The sequence below is a fragment of the Notamacropus eugenii genome, chromosome 5 (genome assembly GCF_028372415.1).
Source record: "Notamacropus eugenii isolate mMacEug1 chromosome 5, mMacEug1.pri_v2, whole genome shotgun sequence".
In the NCBI taxonomy this organism is placed as follows: domain Eukaryota; kingdom Metazoa; phylum Chordata; class Mammalia; order Diprotodontia; family Macropodidae; genus Notamacropus; species Notamacropus eugenii.
Window position 1 is genome coordinate 135,178,023 of NC_092876.1, and position 22,241 is coordinate 135,200,263.

Consider the following 22,241-nt stretch of genomic DNA (forward strand, 5'->3'; position numbering starts at 1 on the left):
CATATATCAGACTTATGTAAAAGCTGGTTTTTTAAAAACTTTTGCTGGGAGATGAATTAGGAGTTTGGAAATAAACGGTCATTTCCACTTAGAAAAGGCACAAACTTTTTGAAAGTGTTTTTTTTTCCTCTTCCTTTCAGCATTACTTAGATTTGAGTGATTGATGTTGGATAGGAACTTTCAGCTTTGTTTCTTGGCAGCTTCTGTGTTTTTCAGTTCTCTGGAGTTTGAGAAGAAATAAAGACATTGGTGGGGACAAGGGTGAGAGAGACTCTCTCTCTCAATTAGTAAGTTTCCTGCACTTAAGAACTTTGAGGAATGAAGCTCCCCTCCCCACCCCCTGCTTCTTACCAGCATTTATGTCTTTGGAAAAAAGACAAGTGTTTCACATTTTTTGCAAGTAATAATAGATGTCAACCTTCTCTATGGCTAAACAGGGATCATTAGTTTGCTTTCCTGTCATGCATGTCATTGTCATTTTCTTACTTTTGCTCCCAGGTTATGGAAACGGAGCGGATGATTTATTTGGTGACAGAATATGCTAGTGGAGGAGAAATATTTGGTAAGTACCTTCATTACATTCTTTGATCAAAAATTGTTTTGAGTAAACTTGATACTCCATGCCTTTGTCTTTAGCGCAGGTGTCATTTGACACTGGTCCCTTCAGTGTTATCAGTTTCTGTAGAGCAAAGTATTTTTGATTCATCCTGAAAAATCACTTTGTCAGCCTCACGATGTCTCCCTGAGAATGGAGTTTAGGTCTTTCAGTCAGTTTTTGGCAATCTGTATTAAATGCATCCAAAACCAAACACACATTCCAACAGGCTGCTCAGAGCCCTTCCTACTGACATGTGCACATGTGCATGTGAGTGCCTGCCCAGATGGGGGTGGAGGAAAGGAGGATAAGGAGAGGGAGAAGAGGATGACAGAGAGAATATATGAATGAGAATGAGAGACTGGAAGCAGTCAATCTCAGAAACATTTAGCTATGTTATATTTAAACAGAAAGCCATATTCTGTACCATGTGTTCACAGTTTTCCTTGACTTTTGCTAATTTTCAAGATTTTTTTCCCCTTAGCAACTGTTTTCCTTCCTCACAATGAGGCTTTCCTCAGCTATTTCAGTAACACTGTCACAAAGGGATGTTGTGCACTACTTGCTCAGAAATAAACAGGAGACTATGATAGTTACAGGAAAGTCTGTTTTATTTCTTTTTTTAGGAGAAAGCTGTGACTAAACAAATATTTTTAACACCAGTAATAAGGAGTAAAGGTGAAACATAGGAAACTAGATTGTGTAAATATCTTTTCTTTTCAGTACATTCTTGGAAAAATTCTCTTTTTTTGTATATTAGACTTCAAAATTTTTGTTTTAGAGAGTTTTTGTTTGAATGTATTTCTTTTAGTTTGTAGATCTAGGTAGTTTACCAGTTAAAACTGGTTAAGTGGTGTGAATTTGAATGGGGAATTTTTTTATTGGTAGCTGATCATTTGTGGCTATGTGGACTATTAATTGGACTATTCATTGTTTGCATTTCTCCCCTAAGTTTTTATGGAGGGAGCTTTTACCTCTGAACATCTTCCTCATTACCCTCTAGAGAAAGTAGCATCCTTTTGGCCTGATTTTAACTATCTCATTATATCCTTGGCTGTATCACAATGATATGAGAATGAAATGAAAAAAGAGTTTTAATACTTCAACATGTAGCCAGATAGGAGCAGTGGCTATACCTGTTGGCTCTTCTAACTTTTGTGATTACTAGGAAAGTCCATTTTTTTATCTTATCCTTGTGCTTAAGCTTTGGATTAATGCCCTCTGAATCTACTATGTCTTTATCTGGAGATGGATAGTGTGTTTCATCATCCATTCTCTGAATCTGTGATTGGTCAGTGTCAATTGGAGTTCTTAAATTTTTCAGAGTTGTTTGCTTTACAATTCTGTTATTATTGTATGAATTGTTCTCCTGTTTTTGGTTACTTCACTCTTTATTATTTCACACAAGTTTTTCTATTCCCAACAGCAACAACAACATTATTTCCTATGGTACAATGGTTTCCAGCTTTTGACTCCATGAAGGGACTGCTGTAAATATTTTTTGAATATGTGTGTTCTTTTCTTTTTTCTTTGTTCTCTTTGGGGTATAGTGATATAACACCTTCAAAGGGTATTCACAGGTTAGTAACTTTTTGGACAAAGTTCCAAGTTGCTTTCTGGAGTGACTAAACCAGTTCACAGTTCCACCAGAAGTCCATTAGTGTTCCTGTCTTCCTACAGCCCCTCAAACATTTGTCCTTTGTGTTTTCTGTTAACTTTACCAATCTGATAGCTGCAATGGGGAACCTCATTTGCTTTAATTTGCATTTCTCTAATTAGGAATTTGGAACACTTTTTTTTACATCTATTGATAGTTTGAAATTCTTGCTTAGTAAACCAGTTGTTCTTATTTGTGACCATTTATCAGTTTGGGAATGTCAGAGCATTTATTACCATTTCCAAAATAAAGGAAAATATGTTTTAGCAATCCTTTAATAAGGAATGAACTTTATCTGTTTATTAGATTTATGTGGCATCTTTGTTCTGTAGGAATTCTTGCTGCTAGTTAAACACAGTGTCATGCTAGTATCATGTGATTGCTAGTGTCATGGAATTAATTTGAGTCACCATTTGTTTATCAATTAATTGTATATTATTTGATTTCTTTAATTTTGAGAGCTGACTAGAAGTGCTTAACAGTACTTACAGTACTTATAGTACTGTACGTAACAGTGCTTATAGTAACAGATAACAGTTATCTGTAGAAATATTTTCAAGTCTTCAGTCTTTGATTCAGTAGTATAAAAGCGAAGTTTAGCATTCTATTAGGAGAGTGTCATTAATAAGACTTTCATTTATTCTATTCTAGTGCTTCTTTGTTGCTTCATCATGGCATAGGTTCTTGAAGTTTGTGTCAACATTGAACAATCTCTGGTAGATCCTACCAGGGAGGAGTGATTTTGAATATGGGCCCTGTGATGGGTGAAATTCCTGTCTTTACTACAAATAGAAAAGTGAGGACAATATGTGCTGTCAAGGAGCTCACATTCTAATTAGGGGAGAAAACACATAGAGTAGAGTTAATCTCTAATGTAGACATGACAGCCAGGAGATAGGCCCCAACAGTTAAAATATTGCAGGACTGCTGGCAAGGCACCATGGACCTTAGTGAACAATGGCAGGACAGATAGTCCCAGAACATTGCCTATGGGGAGCAGAGGTAGTGACCCCAGGCATTGGGGGGAGGGGGGCTCTGGATTGCCTCTGATGGAAGTGAGGATGAGAAGAGTCAGCATCCAGGTGAGAATAGATATGTGATAAGCAGATGGAGTAAGTCCTTGGGCATTAGTTACCGAGTTGGCTAAAGGTTGATTAATTTTCTGGCCACAACAACACTCAAAGACATCTTACTAAATCTTAGATGGGTTGTGATATGCATAATTGAGAGGGTGGAGGATATAGCCAAGCCAAATTACAAATCCTTGAAAGTACTGAAGAAGTATTCATTTTACACATTCTGTAAGCGTTTGATTGTCTTCCGTATAGTAGATTCTGTTCAGGAATAAAATAAAAATATACAGTCCTTTCCTTTCAAGAGCTTAGTAACTTTTAAAATTGATGCGGAGTTTAGGGGAGTGGAGATGGAGACAAGGGCTGGATCTGTGATTCATTGGCATAGGGAACTCCCATGTGAGGAAATTTCCTTTACCAATTGAGTTCTGCCCTATGTATATTTTGTAACCTATATAGAAAGTTTCCTAGGGCTGGTCCAGTCATTCTGGAGAACAATGTGGAACTGTATGCAAAGGACTATAAAACTGTACATATCTTTTGACGCAGCATTACCACTACTAGGTCTGTGTCCCTAAGAGATCAACGAGAAAGGTAAAGGACCTTTATAAATTTACAAAATTATATATAGCAGCTTTATTTGTGGTTGCCACGATTTGGAAATTGAGAGGATGCCAATCGGGGAATGGTTAAATTAGTTGTGATATATGATTGTAGTTAAATGCTTTTATGTTATAAGAAATGATGAGGGGGATGGTTTCCAAAAAACCTGAGAAGACTCACATGAACTTATATGAACTAATGCAGTGTGAAGTGAGCAGAACCAGAACATTGTACACAGTAATAGCAACATTGTATGATGATCAACTGTGAATGTCTTAGCTGCTCTAATCAGTACAATTATCTACTGTTTTCTTTTTTTAAACAAGTTAATGTGGAAATATATTTTGCTTAACTTCATATGTATAATAACTATCATATTAACTTGTCTTCTCAATGAATAGGGAAGGACTAGAAAGAGGAAAAGAATTTTGAACTGAAAATTAAAAAAAAATATTTAAAAAAATAGGTTAAAAAAGAGAGAAAGTTTCCTAGGGTGCTGAAAAGTTCAGTGGTTCAGAGTTACCCAGCCAGAGACAGGACTCATTATGAGGCTAACTCTCTATTCACTAAAACACACTGCCTCTTACCATCTAAATTAGGAGGTTGGCATCTCATACACATGCCAACAGAAAGCAATTTATCCAGAACTTAAGGATACTATAACACAGCTGAATTTATTTGCTGAAGGGTTTCAGAGTAGAACAGTGATCAGATTCAGGGGTAGTTATAAATTCTTATTTATGTTTTGAGATCAGAAGACTGTTGAAAAAAAGAGAAGAGGAAAGCCTTTTAAGTGTGGAGAATGGCATGTACAAAGTCATATAAGAATAGAAAAGAGCAAGTTGTGTGTGAGGTACAGAGAAATCAGAAGCATAAAATACCCCTTTTATGACTGCTATTTTTCTGTACCAGATTTGTGATTTTGTCAGAATAGTGAACAAGCTCTCTTTACCAATTCTGATCTTATTTTGGAAAATACTGGTCTCATCACCCTTCAACCCCTATCCTGTACTTATAAAGTTGACTTCTTTTTAGTCTAAATGTAGAATTTTACATTTCTCTTCAGTAGGTTCTTCCCATCATTCTGGCTTATCAAAGATCTTTTTGTGATTGAACTTTTTCATCTGTTTTAGTAATCCCTTCAAGTTTTGTCATCTGCAAATCTGACAAAGCATGCCATTTATTCCTTTTTCCAGATCATTTAAAAAAAAAAACAGCACTGGGCTCAGAACAGATGCACGAGTCATCCTATTAGAGATAGAATAAAAATAATTATAATAACTGATACTTATATAGCAGTTGAATATTTGCAAAGTGCATTCTCATTTGAGCCTCAAACAACTCTGTGAAATACTTAAAAGAATTTGTATTATCTCCAATTTACAGATCTCACTCCAAACTGACATTGACATCAACCCCTAATTTACTGCTTTTTGGGTCAAGTCACTCAATTTCTAAATCTGCTTAACTGCCAGTTATCTGGCCTATGTCTCTTCAGCTTTTCCATAAAGATACTGTGAAAGACTGTCAGATATGTTGCTGAAAGCTAAGTGTATTATATAGGAAGCAGTATTATTAATACAATGGGAAAAACACTGGATTTGGAGCCAGAGGACATGGTTTGAATCCTGCTCTACCATTTACTACTTACCACCGTTGCTAAAGCACCTAACCATTCAGAGCCTCTGTTTTCACTATGTTAGATGATGGAGTTTGGAGTGGATGATGAATCCAAAGGCCCTTTTAGGTGTTCTATGCTGTCATTCTTTGATGACCCCACTCCTCCAAGTTGCTAGCCTACGTGCCCTGGGCAAGAATTTTTGTTAGCTTGACTTGAGCTATTCATGGTAAAGTCATAAAGCTTTTATTGATCACAGCATTCCTTTATAAGTGTTGGAATTTGCCAGGAAAAAAAACGTCAAGCTCACCAGGCTATCAGTTGCATTCCCAACTCTTGTAAACCAGGGCATTTATCCTTCCCTAGCACCTCCTGGGGAAGCACCTCCTCCATTCTCCATGGTCTTTCATTGCCAGTAGATCAGCAATCACATTTTTCAGTTCTTTTATAACCCCAATATATAGTTGATCTTGGCCTAATTAATTGAACTTATTGAGCCCAGCTCAGTCCAGCCATCTCATCCCTTAACTTGGGTTTCTATTCCCTGCAACTAATTTAAAAAAAAAAAATTTTTTTTTGTAGTCCAAAGATCATTTTCTTTGCCAGGAAATAAAAAGAATAGTAAGAAGTTAATAGTTTAAACCTTCCCTTCCTCTTCCATTTCCTGAATAACTATTAGCCCCTATACCTTGAGCCTGGGTCCTATCTCTTTTTTGATCCACTTCTTATCAGTTCAGCTTATAAAATTTTTTTATTGTCCTTAGTATTCATTTCCAGTCTCAGTTTGTTTGCCAGCTTTAGCACTCCTGACATAATTCATGTTTTACTTTCTTTTCCATAACATGTTCTTAAATATATTTTTGCCTTGTAAAGAAACCTATTTGTCTCAATCATTTTGTATAAAAACATGTTAAAAGTAATGCACACAAAGCATTTTATCTGTTGAAAAATTTAGTTCATTGGGATAATTTATTACCAGCATGTTCTATATTATCAAAAGCTGACCATGGAAACATGGGCACATTAAACCATAAATGAAAATGAGAAACTGATCAGTTCATTTACCATTGAGCTAATAACGTTCAGCTTCCATAGGCTATTTCCTCTGAATAGACATCCTGAAGTTTCCAATTAGAGACCTGAGAGTCAGAAACCGTAGTATTTTGTCAAAAGAATATTTCCTGAGTAGCAAGCAAGCAGGAATGCTGTCTAAAGTTTTTAAAGTTATTATGAAGGGATTTAGCATTTGTTTAAGCATTTGTATTTATGATTAATCATTTGTTTTCTTAGCATTTTCAAATGTATTATCTTCTAATGCCATCTGCATTGTGCCTATGGTATAGCCAAGAACTGAGATTCAGTTTCGGATGTACTGTATGTCTGTACTATCCAAAGGTTGATTGAAGATGATTTCTCTAGCTTTTCCCTAAGGGTTTATTTATAGAAATGAAGAACCTTAATTAACATTCAGTGCCACTGTAGAACAATTTCTCATCATTCACATAAAACTTGCTGTGAAGAACCATTGAAGTTATGCTTCCTTTCTGCTTTTCAAACTGCCCCATTTAAAAAAAAAATTATTTGCTAATTTATTTGTTCAGTGTTTGAAATCACATCTTGAACTTCTCTTTATCAGTTTATTAGTTTATCTGGACAAGCTATCCATACATCTCTTCTTAAGAAATAGAGGACATCCAGGTTATTTTCACCTCTCTGCTAAAATTTCCATTAACAAAAGCATATATTCATCCTATCAGCTGCAGTAGGACTTAAAACTGAAGGTACCAGGTAACATGCCCAAGACTGCTACAATATTAAGACAGTGAACATACTCTCCAAAGTCAACATTCACCAGAGACCTATTGGTGATCAGCATTTTTTTGTGGGTACTAAAGGTTCTCTGGGTTTTTTTTTTCCTTGACCCTCTTTGGTTAATTCAGTTTCTCTACACAAAGAACCAAAATTAGTTCTAGGAAAAGAAAAATGTAATTTTAACGTCTTAGTCAAAAGTACTTGGAGAGAAATTGATATATATATATCTCTATATATATCTATGTATATATAGATATATATATAAAGATTGTTTGCACAATTTATATTTCCTTGCGTTTCATCAGACTTTGGCAGGTTGAAAGTGTTTACTGTATTTAAGGTGATTTAAATTTGTGTCACCTTTTTATAGGCTTTGAAAGCTGGAAGAAAATATAAAAGTTTATATTTTGACTATAGGTACACAAATTTAGTAGTATGTAATTTTTTAAAACTAAAAGAATGTTCTCGTAATATTTAAATATAGTGTTATTTGTAGTGATTGGTTTGTATACAAGAGAATATGTAATGAGACATTAATGACCCACATTGCATTTGTGAGGATTGACCTTTGAGACTGTTTTCAGAACCTGTTTGCTGTCTCAGGGTTTGGAACTTTTGAGAACAGGGATAGCCCAAAACCAAACTCTGATTGGGGAGCTTTAGTGGTCAGTGAAAGCCTCTCAGAATCATCTACCTCATTTTACATTTGTCTTGTATTCAAGAAATATCAGTTTTTGCTTACCACATCTTCCTCATCCGTTACAAAGACTACAGCACTTAAAGAGCTTAAAAAAAAGTTTACTTTGTTTTGCTTTGAAATCAACACAATGTCCTGGGAAGTAGAGACAAACAGAAAAGCAGTCTGCCTGTGTCCTATCAGAGAGAAATCTTACACACATTATGTCAGTGCAGTCAGAAGGTCATTCTTGCCAGGTTCTTCTCCTACTACCCCCAGCCTCCCCCATGTTGGGGATTGTCTTCATTATCTTCCTGGGCCTAAACTGTCCTTGTAGTCTTTTTCTGAAGTGATCAGAGCAAAAATCTCCTTCTACACTGATTAGAGTGGAAAAAGTATACTTGAAAAGGGAGCTGCCATAAGGAGTGTAATACAAATCTTTGTTCTACAATTCTCTTACTGACTGGGCAAGTTATTTAACTCCTTAGGGCTTTAGATTTTACAACTCAAGATTCCATTCACTTTCCTTATCTTGATAGAGTTGAACTCTTAAAAGTCTCAATTTATGATCCTATAAGATTTTGCATCCAGGTTGGATTAAGAATATAGAATTTATATCTGGAAGAGACTTAAACATCATTTGAACCAACCATTTTACAGTTGGAAAAATTGAAATTCAGGAAAGGTACGTGATTTGTCCCAGGTTGTACAGGATTTTATATACATTTAAAAATTTTACTGATGTCTTTTTTTACATCATCTTTATTCTGAAATATGTCCTTTTCTGTCCCCTATTTGGAAAAACATCCCTTGTTACAAAGAAGAAAGAAATAAAAACTGCAGTTCATCAAAACTAACATCCAACTGAATCTGACATCATATGAAATGTTCCACTCTCTGCAAAGAGGGGGAGGGAGGGAGGAAAAGATGGAAGGGGAGAGAGAGAACGTGCACACACACACAAAGCTTAAAGCCACACTAAGACTTTTAGATACTATAAACTGGATATATGATAAGTATATACATATATGTGTGTGTGTATATATATATATATACACACACACACACACACACACATATATATATATAATATAATATAACATAAAATTTTCCTAATTCAGTTTTTCACTCCACATCAGTTTTTATGTATGTCTTCCTGTGCTTTTCGGGATTCTTTATATATATATATCATTTCTTATGGTATGGTTATTCATTACATTCATTTCCCATAGTCTGTTCAGTCATTCACAAATCAATGAATTATCTTCTTAGCTTCTAGTCCTTTGATACTATTTAAAAAAAAGTGCTTCTGTGAATGTTTTGGTGTACATGAGACCTTTCTGGCTTTAACCTTTTGAGGGTATGTGCCTGTCAGTAGGATCTTTGGATTGAAGAGTCTAGACATTTTTGTTTCTGCTAATTTCTTGGCAAAATTCCAAGTTTCTTTCCAGAATGGTTGGCTCACTTCAGAGAACAGTTGTGTATTATTGTGTTTGTTCTTCTGCAGTCCCTCCAATATTAACTATTTCCATCTTATCTTTACACTGGTTTTAAATAGCATTAGTATCCAAAGCCTTAGATTCCAAATCCAGTGCTCTTTTTACTGTACCAGAATGCCTGCACTGTTGTAGCACAGAATTGTGGACACTGGGCTATCGTGACCTCAGCAGATTTTGGATCTCCATGGCACTAGAGCAGTGAGGGAGAATAGGGGATGGGACAGGCTTGAGGGGTGGGGTTGGGGGTGGGGCAGGGAGGGTGTTGCATTTGTTTCCAAGCATATGGGTCTAGCCAACTTGTGCAGCATTGATGTTGTAGCCTGGTGGATAGGTGGGAGGGAGGAAATAAGCATTTATAGTGCCTATTATGTGCCAGGCATTGTGCTAAGTGCTTAGCATATATTATATCATTTGATCCTCACAATCCTACTAGTTAAGTACTGTTGTTATTCCCATTTTACAAGTGAGAGAACAGAGGTTAAGAGACTTGCCCAGGGCCACACAGCTAAGTGTCTGAGCCCAGATTTGAAATCAGGTCTTCCTAACCCAGTATTCCTGATAATGAGTTTCCTCTTGGACCTGTTAAGTTTAAACACAGATGGAACCTCCAGGTAAAGATGTTCAATAGATACTTATAGGTGCTGAATTGGAACCTACAAGAGAGATAAGGACTGGGGGGCACAAAATGAGGAAGTAGAAATGGCACTCAAGATTCGTGAATGGCTAAATCTATCTACCTCAACATCAAATATGCAATGCCTTTTTTTTTTTCTTTTAAAGTCTTTCATGGTCTGGCCCCTTCTGCCTTTCCATTCTTATTATTTTATTTTTACTCTCTTTCACATTATCTGATCTCACAACATTGGCCTTCTTGCTTTTCTCTGCACAAGATATTACATCTTTTGATGGTGCCTCTTCCCTGGATGTCTACTGTTCTCAGAATTCCCTCTCCTCACCTCTGGTGTCTTCTTGCTTCTTTAAAGACTAAGCTCATATCCCACCTTTTGTAGAAGGCTTTTTCTGATGGTTTTCCCCTTCAATATCCCAGGCCCTTTTTTCCTGCATATATCTTGTATATACAATTATTTGCATGTTTTCTTCCCCATTAGAATGTGAGGCAGGGATCCTGTTTTTGCCTTTCTTTGTATCGCCAGAGCATAGCACAAGGCCTGACACATATTTAACACTTAATAAATGCTCATTGACTGACTGGACCAGAAGAAATACAGAGAAAGACTGTGCAGGAGTAAGCACAGTTCTTGAAAAGTTGAGGGGCTCATTTTGCAAGATAGCACAGGAAGGAAAAGATACCGAAAGAATGAGAAAGTTAAAAAAAAATGAAATGACATAATCATAGATCACGTTTATATAGTTTGTTAAGGTTTTCAAAGTGCAAATTTAATATTAACACTATATGTAGGCTTTATTATCCCCATCTTTACTAATAAAGAAACTGTGGCTCAGAGGTGGACCCATGGTCCCAAGACAAGTTTCAGAGCCAGGATCTGAACTCTTATCTCTTATGACTTTCAGTCTCAGGCCCTTTCCATCATACTAAACTGTCTCTCATTAAATATCAATAAATAAAATTTCTACTGCCAACAAATTTCACTATCATCTCCCCTTAATAAGATGAATGTTCTAATTAAGTAGATTAAAAGAAAAAATGATAACAGGTTTTTTTTTAAACAATTTTAAATTATTCATATTGCCTCATACCTAGCAGAACATCATTTGTATTTGGTATGTTAGTTGGAAACCTCTGGATTACCTTGAAGTATAAACTGCTTGTGGTGAGTGGCAATAATCAATTCAGGATTGATTTGACCTGTGGGATTCAGGTTCCAGAAGACGGTTTTAGAAAGTCAGGATCAGGATCTAGAGGTGGAAATATGGTACAGATGAGCAGCAACAAATGAAGCACTCTGCTTGTGGGGTGGCTGAGTTTCTTGGCAAGGAAGGCAAAACAACAAATCTTCCTTTAGGCATTGCCAGCATAGGGCGTGCATGGTAAGGACAATATGATATCAACTGAGTATACTCTTCTTAACCTCACCAGGAACCTGAGTTACCTTGGCCTCACCCTTGTTCTTCTGGAAAGAAGCACTTGTTTGATAAATAGGAAGTTGTTTCCATGGATGCAAAAAGAATTAATGACAGAATCAAGTGATTAGCAAAGAACTACCCACTGTCATTTCCTTTGTCATTGACTGAAATTCTCATTTCGGGTTGTCATTTAAATGAGCAGGAATTTCTCTACTGTTCTCCACTCTCCCTCTACATCTCAGAATTATGCCTATGTGGTGGCTTGTTTCTTTTCTTTCTTTCTTTTTTGTTTATTTATTTATTTTTAGTTTTCAACATTCATTTCCACAACATTTTGAATTCCAAATTTTCTCCCTATCTCTCCCCTCCCCCCACCCCAAAACACCAAGCTCTGATTATCCCTTTCCCCAATCTGCCCTCCCTTCTATCACACCCCTCCCTTCCCTTATCCTCATCTTTCCTCTTTTCTTGTAGGGCAAGATAGACTTCTGTACCCCATTATCTGTATTTCTTATTTCCCAGTTGCATGCAAAAGAAATTCGCAGCATTCGTTCCTAAAACTTTTGAGTTCCAACTTCTCTCCCTTCCTCCCTCCCCACCCATCCCCATTGAGAAGGCAAGCAATTCAATATAGGCTATATATGTGTAACTTTGCAAAAGACTTCCATAATAGTCATGTTGTGAAAGACTAATTATATTTCCCTCCATCTTATTCTGCCCCCCATTAATTCTATTCTCTCTTTTGACCTTGTCCCCTCTCCAATTACTTCTAATTACTCCCTCCTCCCATTTGCCCTCCCTTCTATCATCCCCCGCACCCTGCTTATCTCCTTCTCACCTACTTTCCTATAATGTAAGGTAGATTTTCATACCAAATTCAATGTGCATGTTATTCCCTCCTTAAGCCAAACATGATAAGAGTAATTTTCACTTTTCCCCTTTCACCTCCCCCCTTTTCTCCTCCATTAAAAAAGCTTTTTCTTGCCTCTTTTATGACATAGTTTGCCTCTTGCCATTTCTCCCTTTCTCCTCCCAATATATTCCTCTCTTACCCCTTAATTTTATTTTTTTAGATACCATTCCTTCCTATTCAATTCACCCTGTGCCCTCTGTCTATATATATGTGTGTATAATCCCTCCAACTACCCAAATACTAAGAGAAGTTTCAAGAGTTACAAATATGATCTTTCCATGTAGGAATGTAAACAGTTCAACTTTAGTAAGTCCTTTAGGATTTCTCTTTCCTGTTTACCTTTTCATGCTTCTCTTGATTCTTGTGTTTGAAAGTCAGATTTTCTATTCAGCTCTGGTCTTTTCATCAGGAATGCTTGAAAGTCCTCCATTTCATTGAATGACTATTTTTTCCCCTAAAGTATTTTACTCAGTTTAGCTGGGTAGGTGATTCTTGATTTTAATCCTAATTCCTTTGACTTCTGGAATATCATATTCCAAGCCCTTTGATCCCTTAATGTAGAAGCTGCTGGATCTTCTGTTATCCTGATTGTATTTCCACAATACTAGAATTATTTCTTTCTAGCTGCTTGAAATATTTTCTCCTTGACCTGGGAACTCTGGAATTTGAGTACAATATTCCTAGGAGTTTCTCTTTTTGAATCTCTTTCAGGAGGTGATTGGTTGATTCTTTCAATATTTATTTTGCCCTTTGGTTCTAGAATATCAGGGCAGTTTTCCTTGATAATTTCATGAAAGATGATGTCTAGGCTCTTTTTTTGATCATGGCTTTCAGGTAGTCCCATAATTTTTAAATTGTCTCTCCTGGATTTATTTTCCAGGTCAGTTGTTTTTCCTGAGATATTTCTTATTGTCTTCAATTTCTCATTCTTTTGGTTTTCTTTTGTGATTTCTTGGTTTCTCATAAAGTCATTAGCTTCCATCTGTTCCATTCTAATTTTTAAAGAACTATTTTCTTCATTGAGCTTTAGAACCTCCTTTTCCATTTGGTTAGTTGTGTTTTTTAAAGCATTCTTCTCCTCATTGGTTTTTTGGGACCTCTTTTGCCACTTGAGTTAGTCTATTTCTAAAGGTGTTCTTTTCTTCAGCATTTTTTGGGTGTCCATTAGCAAGCTGTTAACTCGCTTTTCATGATTTTTTTTGCATCATTCTCATTTGTCTTCCCAATTTTTCCTCCACCTCTCTTACGGATTTTCAAAATCCTTTTTGAGTTCTTCCATGGCCTGAGACCATTGCCTATTTATTTTGGAGGTTTTGGATGCAGAAGCCTTGACTTTTATGTCTTCCTCTAATGGTGTGCATTATTCTTCCTCATCTGAAAGGATGGAAGAAAATACCTGTTCACCAAGAAAGTAACCTTATATATTCTTATTTTTTTTCCTTTTTTGGGCATTTTCCCAGCCAGTTACTTGACTTTTGAGTCCTTTGTCAAGGGTAGGGTATACTGTGGCAAGGGTAGGATATACTGTGGAGACCTGTAAGTTCTCAGTTCCTCCAAGCTGGCACAATCAAGGGAGAGGTGTTTACACCTCTCCTGGCCTGCGTTCTGATCTGGGAGCTACCACAAGCTTTTCTGCCCAGGATCTGTGAGTAGAATTCCCTCTCAAGAGCTTCTACCAAGTCAGCACTCTTCCTCACCCCAGGATCTCCACTCAGGGCTGAGATCCAGATCAATGGCTCAATTCCTCCAGGATCTTTAGGTGGAAGGCTCCAAAAATGGACTCTGCAGCTGCTGCTTCAGATGGTGCCAGACCATGTTCCCTTCTCACCCAGGTGAAAGAGCTTTCCCCACTGACCTTTGAAGCTGTCTTTCGCGTTTGTGGGTTGAGCAATCTGGGAATCACTGGGGATTTCACCCCGAGGCCTACTCTGGTCCTGTCCCTGCTGTGAGGCCAAGGCTAGACTGTGCTCCACTCTGTGCCCAGTGTGATAGACCTTTCCTGTCGACCTTCCAGGCTGTCTTGGACTGGAAATCTCTTTCATTGTGTTGTTTTGTGGCTTCTGCTGCTCTAGAATTTGTTTAGAGTCATTTTTTACAGGCATTTTATGGGCCATGGGGGAGAGCTTTTACAGATCTGTCCTTCTACTCCACCATCTTGGCTCTGCCTCTGGCTTGTTCCTTTTGAAGACACTATTTCTGGTAGAAAAGTGAATTTTTTTAAGAAATAAAGTGAACTCCACCATACTACCCCATTTATGACATGATTTTGACACTGATACATCTCTTCTGTTTGCACTTTTTAGGCCTCTGTGAAAGAAAATAATCTAGTTATCCAATAGGATGTTTCTTTCTCTCCCAGTCTTCTGTAGGCAAGGACAAAATGCCTGTTGTGCGCTACCTTACTTATATGAGTGGACTGTGAAAATGCATTCCCTCTGTCTGGGAAGTACTGAGTTATTGTCTTATGTGTATAAACTTTTTTTTTTTTTTTTTTGGTCATAATAGTTATGCCAAGTCTCCACTAGCATTCACTAAGTGAGGTTTCAGTTGTAATGAAAAATATGTCATGAAATTACAATGAAATGAATGATGAGAAATAGCTAGGGAAACACATTCCTTCATTCATTAAATGTTTATAAGGATTAGACGATGACAGAAAAAAAATTCCTCTTAGGAATTTGACTGAAAATGTCACAAAAAATTGCTGGATTTTTAAGGTAACTGATTATTAACTTCATATCTCTCCAGAACTAGAACTTTTTATATTCCCAGCACTTACCATTGTGTTTGGCACATAGCTAGCACTTTATGTTGATTGATTGGTAAGATTGTTAGTTTGGGGAGTATGAAATTCTGGTGGAAAAAAATTTAATGTTATAATTCTTAACCAGTGGTGATTGCAAAATAAATATTTATTGATGGCAAAAGAAAATCATTACTGAGATAGGTATTATAGAATACATGTCTAATTGAGGATTGAACTGAGAGAGCCTTCTGGAGCCCTTAGAGGTACAGGGAGCAAGAAGTACAACTTCTGGGTACAATAATTTGGACCTGGGGCATTGAATAGTATTTCTAACCTTTTAGCCAACCCACTGGACTGCCTGCAGTAGCCACACCAGTTCTTTAGAGGGTCCTGTAGCATTAATTCATTCTGAGTTTTTTTTTTTTTAAATCACAGTTACCATCAGTATTGACTATATTCAGTAAGTACTTTGTTTTAACTACCTTCTAAAGCTGTCCAGAAAGTGCCCCAGATTTTTTTTCAACTGCTGTGCTCTGTATTAAGTTTTATTCTGGGCTATTGCTATGAAGTTTCTGCACCAAAAGTCAAATTTCATATCTGAACTTGAGGAATTTTTGTATCCTGCCTACAGAATATATATGAATATAACCAGCCATTTGTCAAGGGGCAGCTGAAAGAACATTTTCAACTGAAACTGAAAACCACTGTAGGCTGTTTGCTTTCCTAAAACACCCACCACGCTGGAGCCTTAGGCAGAAAGCAGATGAATTGTGAAGTGACTAGATTTGAAAAAAGGAAGGCATAACTTACAACATAAGTAATATGAGCTGATATGATGTCATATCCTTGTCATAGCCTCAGATAATACTTTTCCCCAAATGAAGGTATTTTGGGGCATTATATCACTGAAGATTAGCTAGGAGAAAACTTCTTAATACTTGGTAATTAACACCTTAATTATAGAATTTGAAAAGTGGTATATAAATATCACCCATGGCTCCTGGGATCCAAGCTGTTTGCCCAGCAATCTGTCAAGCACAAATCACTACTATCACTGTACTTAAATGATAATTGAGATTCAGAACAATCACCTTGAAGCAATTAAATGCTTCCTAAACCTTAAAGAAAAGTTCAAGTTTGTTTATTTAAGTGTAGTGTATTTTGTTAAGATTACTTTAGAATTCACCTCCATTAGTATATTAAATTAAACAAGGTGGTACTCCATTTTCTAATGACCCCATAGAACATAGTTTACTTGATTCTTTCTGTTTAACAGATTGCGAAGAAGAGGTAAGTTAGGTTTAGTGCCTATTCCAAGGTTACACAATGAATCAGTATTGAGATAAGATAGAGTGTTACCAGCTGCTGAACCCTGTAGCAATTTTGAGAACTTTCCAGTCTCTTCAGAAGATGAGATACATAGAAAGCATAAAGAGATTTTTTAAAAATACTCTCTCATTATTTTAGAAATCAAGAAATTCTCAAGAAGAAAGGTTTTGATGTCTGTTGGAAATGAGTATTTACTGCAAGACAATTGTCACTTGGGCATTTTAATTAATGGGTGACTTGTCCAAATAAACTACTGATGATAAACCTTTATAAAAGCTTATTTTTATATTTCTCAAGAAGAACTGTCTCTTCAAAGATCTTTAATTAAAAAGTTTACCAACCAAAACATGTGATTAGAATAATTAGGTCTTGGGTTAAGGGAAATCAAGGGTCAGAGCAGCAGTTAATGGTTTCTTGAAGTGAAAAGGAATGTCCGGCTCAAGGTAGGTTTGGGCTTCTTGGACAGCTCAGCTTAGTGCCACAGCTCAGGCACCTCTTCTTTTGTTGGAAGTTTCATCAGACATGTCTCAGGAGAAACTTCAACATCCGTTTGGGGGAGTGCATTTATTACCATCCCACAATTCCTCAGTTAACTGCTGTCTTGGCCACCAAGCTAGAAACTTCTTTTTCTTTTGTTTTCTTTTTTCTTTTTTTGTTAATTTGGTGCAATAGATAATTATTTCTCTTGAAGGGGAAAATGCTAAGAAAGACATGTGCATTGTAAGAAAGAGTTATAGATCTTCCTTAATTGATTGTTGTTTGTGGGTCTGTTGATTTGTTAATAATGTCCCAACAACTACAATAGTATTTCTGCTACCAGTTTTTTATATTCTCTAGGGTCAGGATGCATTTTGAATCACCTTTTTTCATTATTTCCTTGGTCTCTCCTACTCCAACCTCCATTAAAAAAAACAAACAGATTTTTTTACCTTGCATTCTATGCTTGCTAAACACTAGAACAGCGTGGATGTTTTTATATTTCATTTTCATTAACTTATGTTAGTGATGGATGAATGCAAGGTCATATTAATAATAGCATACTTATCTTTATAAGAGAGGCAGCACAAGAAAGTATCCTTAGAGCCAGATAGGTCTGAGTTCAAGTCTTTTCCCTAACATATATTGGCTGTAAGATCCTGGACAATTCACCCAACTTGTCAGTACTCTAGAAACCTCTCTGAGACTTAGTTGCGGAGAAGGTACTAACCTGAATTTATTGTTTCCTATCCAGGTTTCTTGTTATGATTAAGATTATAGGGCTAGTCTTTCTCTACCTGCATAGATACACCTTGAAAATATTAACTTTCCTGTTTTCAATTATGTTTGCAACTGTACTTTATAGGTCATTGTCTGCATAGGACCAGCTCAGTTAGAATTAGATGGTAATGAGGTTGAACTAAACTTAATACAGGGGAAAAACTATTTCATGGCTATTTGCTGTAGCTGAAATTCATCTACCAAGTATCCACAAATACTATTTGTTATCATAAGGGAGACATTTTTTAACACAAGGTGAGTTTAGATAAACATAGCTTTGAATAAACCATCCTCACTATTGGAAAAACAAGTGAACAGCCTAATCCTTGTGATGGTGGGTCAGTAGGACCATTTTTGGATTATTATAGAATGTATTGCATGCAAACCTCTTTTGAAATATTTAAGTTGTTTACAAAGGATCTTTACAAAGGTCTACCAAGCCTGTAGGTTGAATTGAAACTAGTAGCGGGTATATTTGCTTCTCTGTTAATGCTCTTAAAAAAAGGAACATAACTTCCTAGCTTTAAAACCTTAGTCAGTTTGTGTGTGTGCGTGTGTGTGTATGTATATGTCTGTGAATATGCATGTGTATGTATGTGTGCATACACACACATATATGTATGTATATGAAAAATTTGTTTTCCTCCAGGTTATATATGCTTATAACTTTTAATTATCAGGTTATAGATCTTTTTAGTGGTCAGAGTAGATGTCAACCAAAGAAATGTCCTCTATCAAATATATTCAGTTCTGCCACAACACTTGTTTTGAAAATATGAATTTGTTCCAACACAATTGATAAGAGAACATTTTGAGCGTAAGACAGATTTCAGTCTGTTTGTGTACAATTTCTTCTGCAAGAAACAGTGAGAACGCAGAAAGTGTACCACTTCACAATAATTCACAAGCTGCAACCCTTTTGAGGCCCATTCCTTTGAGTAAAGGGTCATAGTTATTGTGTATCAAATGGTGTTGTAGAAGCTATGGGTAGAGGATTGTCTGTCCTCCTTCCGCCACATGCATGTGACACATTCTTTCTGCCCCCTTCTTCCCCAATACACCTTCTACCATGGTTGCAGCTTGCCCAACTTATATAATACTTTGCCAGTTTCAGGGCTTAGAGCAGCAGCTGGAGACATGAACGTTGCCACTATTTATTGTAGCATTTATGGATTTCTTAATATTTAAGATTTATAAAACTATGCTACTTTTTAAAATGAGGTTCCTATTGTTTTTGTGTGTCACTGATGAAGTTTTTGAGCATATACCCCTAAATCCATTTCCCTCAAAAGCCTTGTGGTTTTTTATCGTGTGATTTTGTGTATCATGATGCTTTTTGGAAATACATATGTTGCATTATAGCAGAACTGACTACTGTATTTTCTTTGCAATTACTAATCCTTGCTGTACATCTTTTCACTAAAATGACTATTTTAGCTCATTATTTGGCTTATTCTTTAGCACAGGGATCTTTCTATATGTGTGTGTGTGTATGTGTATGTGTGTGTGTATACATATATATACACACATATATACATGCATATATCCTTTATATTATATAATATATATCCTTTATATTATATATATAATAATATTATAGATATCCTGTAGCACAGGAATGTTCATACACACATACACACACCCACACCCACACACGTACCCCTATGCATATGAAATTTTTTACTCCAGGACGTGAAAGAGAAAGTATTTAATTTTATGGTGTCTGAAAGAAATATCTTTACCCACATCAGAACTCTGTCCTAGTAGAGTGAACACATTTTAGGATATAATAATAATGATAATATTAATAATTACTAACATTTATATAGCATTTACTCTTTGCTAGGTACTGATTTACAGTTTTTATCTCATTTGAAGAAAAATATTCATTTATATAAGACTTAATCATTAAGGCACTTCAGTTAAGACATCTTAATAAACATATTTAGGAACAAAACTGAGGCGGTGTGATGTAAGGGATAGAGAGATGGCCCTGGAGCCAAGGAGATTTAGATTCAAGTCCTAACACATGTTGCTTGTATGATGCCAAGAAGGCTGCTTAACCTCTCAGTACCATAGGCACGTCTCTAATAACTAAAATTTCTGGAGCAAGTATTGATTGGCTTTGGTAGAAGAAATTTTTTGCTGGAAGTTGCCTCCACGTAGGAAATTGTAGGTTTGGTTTTTCAGAAAAGGAAAAATCTGGTGCTGTTTTTAACCATGACTTTTGTTAGATTCATTCTTTCAAATTTGGATGGGAGGCCCTCTCCCAAATCTGCTCAAGTGGAAAAACTGTCTCAGCTCCCAAAATGAAAAGGAACTTTTTCTTCTTTACAGATCACTTGGTTGCCCATGGTCGAATGGCAGAGAAAGAAGCTCGTCGGAAGTTCAAGCAGATTGTGGCTGCTGTCCATTTCTGCCACTGCCGGAACATTGTTCATAGGGACTTGAAAGCAGAAAACCTGCTTCTGGATGCCAATCTGAACATCAAGATAGCAGGTGAGATGACTTGTGAGAATGAGGGAATGAACTAATGCCTTAGTGCTCTAAGGCAAGGCACTAGCTATTTCTAGCTATTCAGAAAGAGGAAGTGAGGAGCAGTTAGAGGAAATTTAAGATTTCTCTATGCCCCATAGCCGAGATAAGTCCCATAGCAGGGTTTAGAATGACATGTTCTCTTTTGCAAAGCTCAAGACAAAGATATGAGCTAAGGCACATGGAGAAAGAAAAGATTGGTGCTTGAAATATTCCTGTTCTGGGTGGCAGGGTACCTTGTGAATAAAGAAGAATAAGGTGGAGGTTGAAGCAGAAAGGTAAAACTGCTAGAAAAACTAGAATCAACATACTTCCTGTGATGGAGATAGATTCAGACTTGAATAATAAACTTACACATCGTGGTTTATGGATGATCTTCTCTTTTTCTCCAACTCAAACTTTGCTTATCTATTGAAGTATTCCCCAATAGTGCTTAAAAATAGCACGTCACCTATGTTTCATTTTCACTGCCTTGATATGATTCAGTAGCCCCCTCGGAATAATCCAGTCAGCATTCCCAATATGGGGAAATCAGTCACAAAAAAAGGCAACTTTAAAGTGACTCTTCCTAATGGGGAGAGGGCGGGGGGGTAATGACCATTTTCTAGGATTTAGTTTCCCATAAAGTATTCATTGCAAAAAACATAGGGAATAGCTAAGCAGGAAGGAAGATAACCATGACTGTAGCTGGTGCTTCATCATTTAAACACATCTGTGACAGTTCCAATTTAAACTCCTTGAGAGTAGGCTCTGTGTCCCAAACTGTACATCTTACTGCTTCCACACTGTCTGCCACAATGTCTGGTACATGACAGAGGCACTTCGTAAATATTTGATAGAGTTGGGTGATGCTACCCTTTGTGAGGCACACAGAGGAGGGGCCAGTTTAGTAGAGGGGGTTGAAGTAGAGAAGGATACTGTTTTGGAGAAAAGGGCTTTTTTTAATCATAATCGTATTGTTCTCTAGAGTTAAGGAATGTACAAAACTCTTTTTTAGTTAGGCTAGTGATACTTACTAATATTTTAGGGATGAAAGAGGGGGAGTAAGCTAGTCATTTTCAGCTGTTGATTCACTCCTCACCTTTTCGTGTTGTACTCACTAGAAAGGAACGTGACAGTCTTGCCCATGTTAAGCCAGTGGCTACATTCTTTGCTTAGCATTTTCTCAGGGTGTCATCTTCTTTGTATTTCTTCATGTTGCCTACTTGGTGTAATGCTTAGAATATAGATTTAAAGACCTTTTTGCTAACCCTTTCCCCATTCTGTTCACTTCTGCTCTGCTGTAGTTTTTCATTGCTAGCTCAGTGATGGCAGAAATGGGTGCTGAGGTATTTCTTCAGCATTTTTATTCCAACTCATTTTTTGTGTGTGACTTTATAACCACTGTTAATTTAATTCACCTTACAGTTTGACCTTGTACATCTGGTTATTTATAAAAATGAAATACAAGAGATATTTCCCTGGGCTCTTTTAGTATGGGGAGAGTTTATTTCATTAATTTAGTTTAGTTCATTCTAAGAAAGCCCCTTTCCCATTGCCTCATTCCCTGCTAGTTAGAAAGATAGTATGCTTGAATGAAAAGTGCCCCAGACTTGGGAAGCCAAAGATGTGAGTTTTAATTCTGGCTCTAATACCGATTAGTTATTTGATTGCACATTTCCCTTAACTGCTCTGAGTACCAGATTTCTGGTCTGTAAAATAGGAATCCCTGCCCATTTACTTTACAGGGTTGTTGTTATGATCAAATAAGATCAAAGTGCTTGAAAAATTGTATAGTTTTATTATTATCCCTTTGACCAGAAGTTAAAATTTTTATTTTTGCCTCCCCATTCTTGTTTTTGAACTTAGGAACATTTTGAATTAATTAGGAACATTTCTATGG

The 22,241-nt window shown here is 36.5% G+C and overlaps 1 protein-coding gene across 4 annotated transcripts in view; it reads left to right on the plus strand.

Annotated features, from left to right (window-relative positions):
* Positions 1-22,241, plus strand: part of SIK3 (SIK family kinase 3) — a 284,867-nt gene that overhangs the window by 161,366 nt on the left and 101,260 nt on the right. For all 4 annotated transcript variants that reach the window (XM_072611006.1, XM_072611008.1, XM_072611007.1 and 1 more), the window contains exons 3-4: positions 499-562; positions 20,162-20,323. In XM_072611006.1, coding sequence (XP_072467107.1) covers positions 499-562; positions 20,162-20,323 — 226 coding nt within the window. The remainder of the gene's footprint in view (positions 1-498; positions 563-20,161; positions 20,324-22,241) is intronic.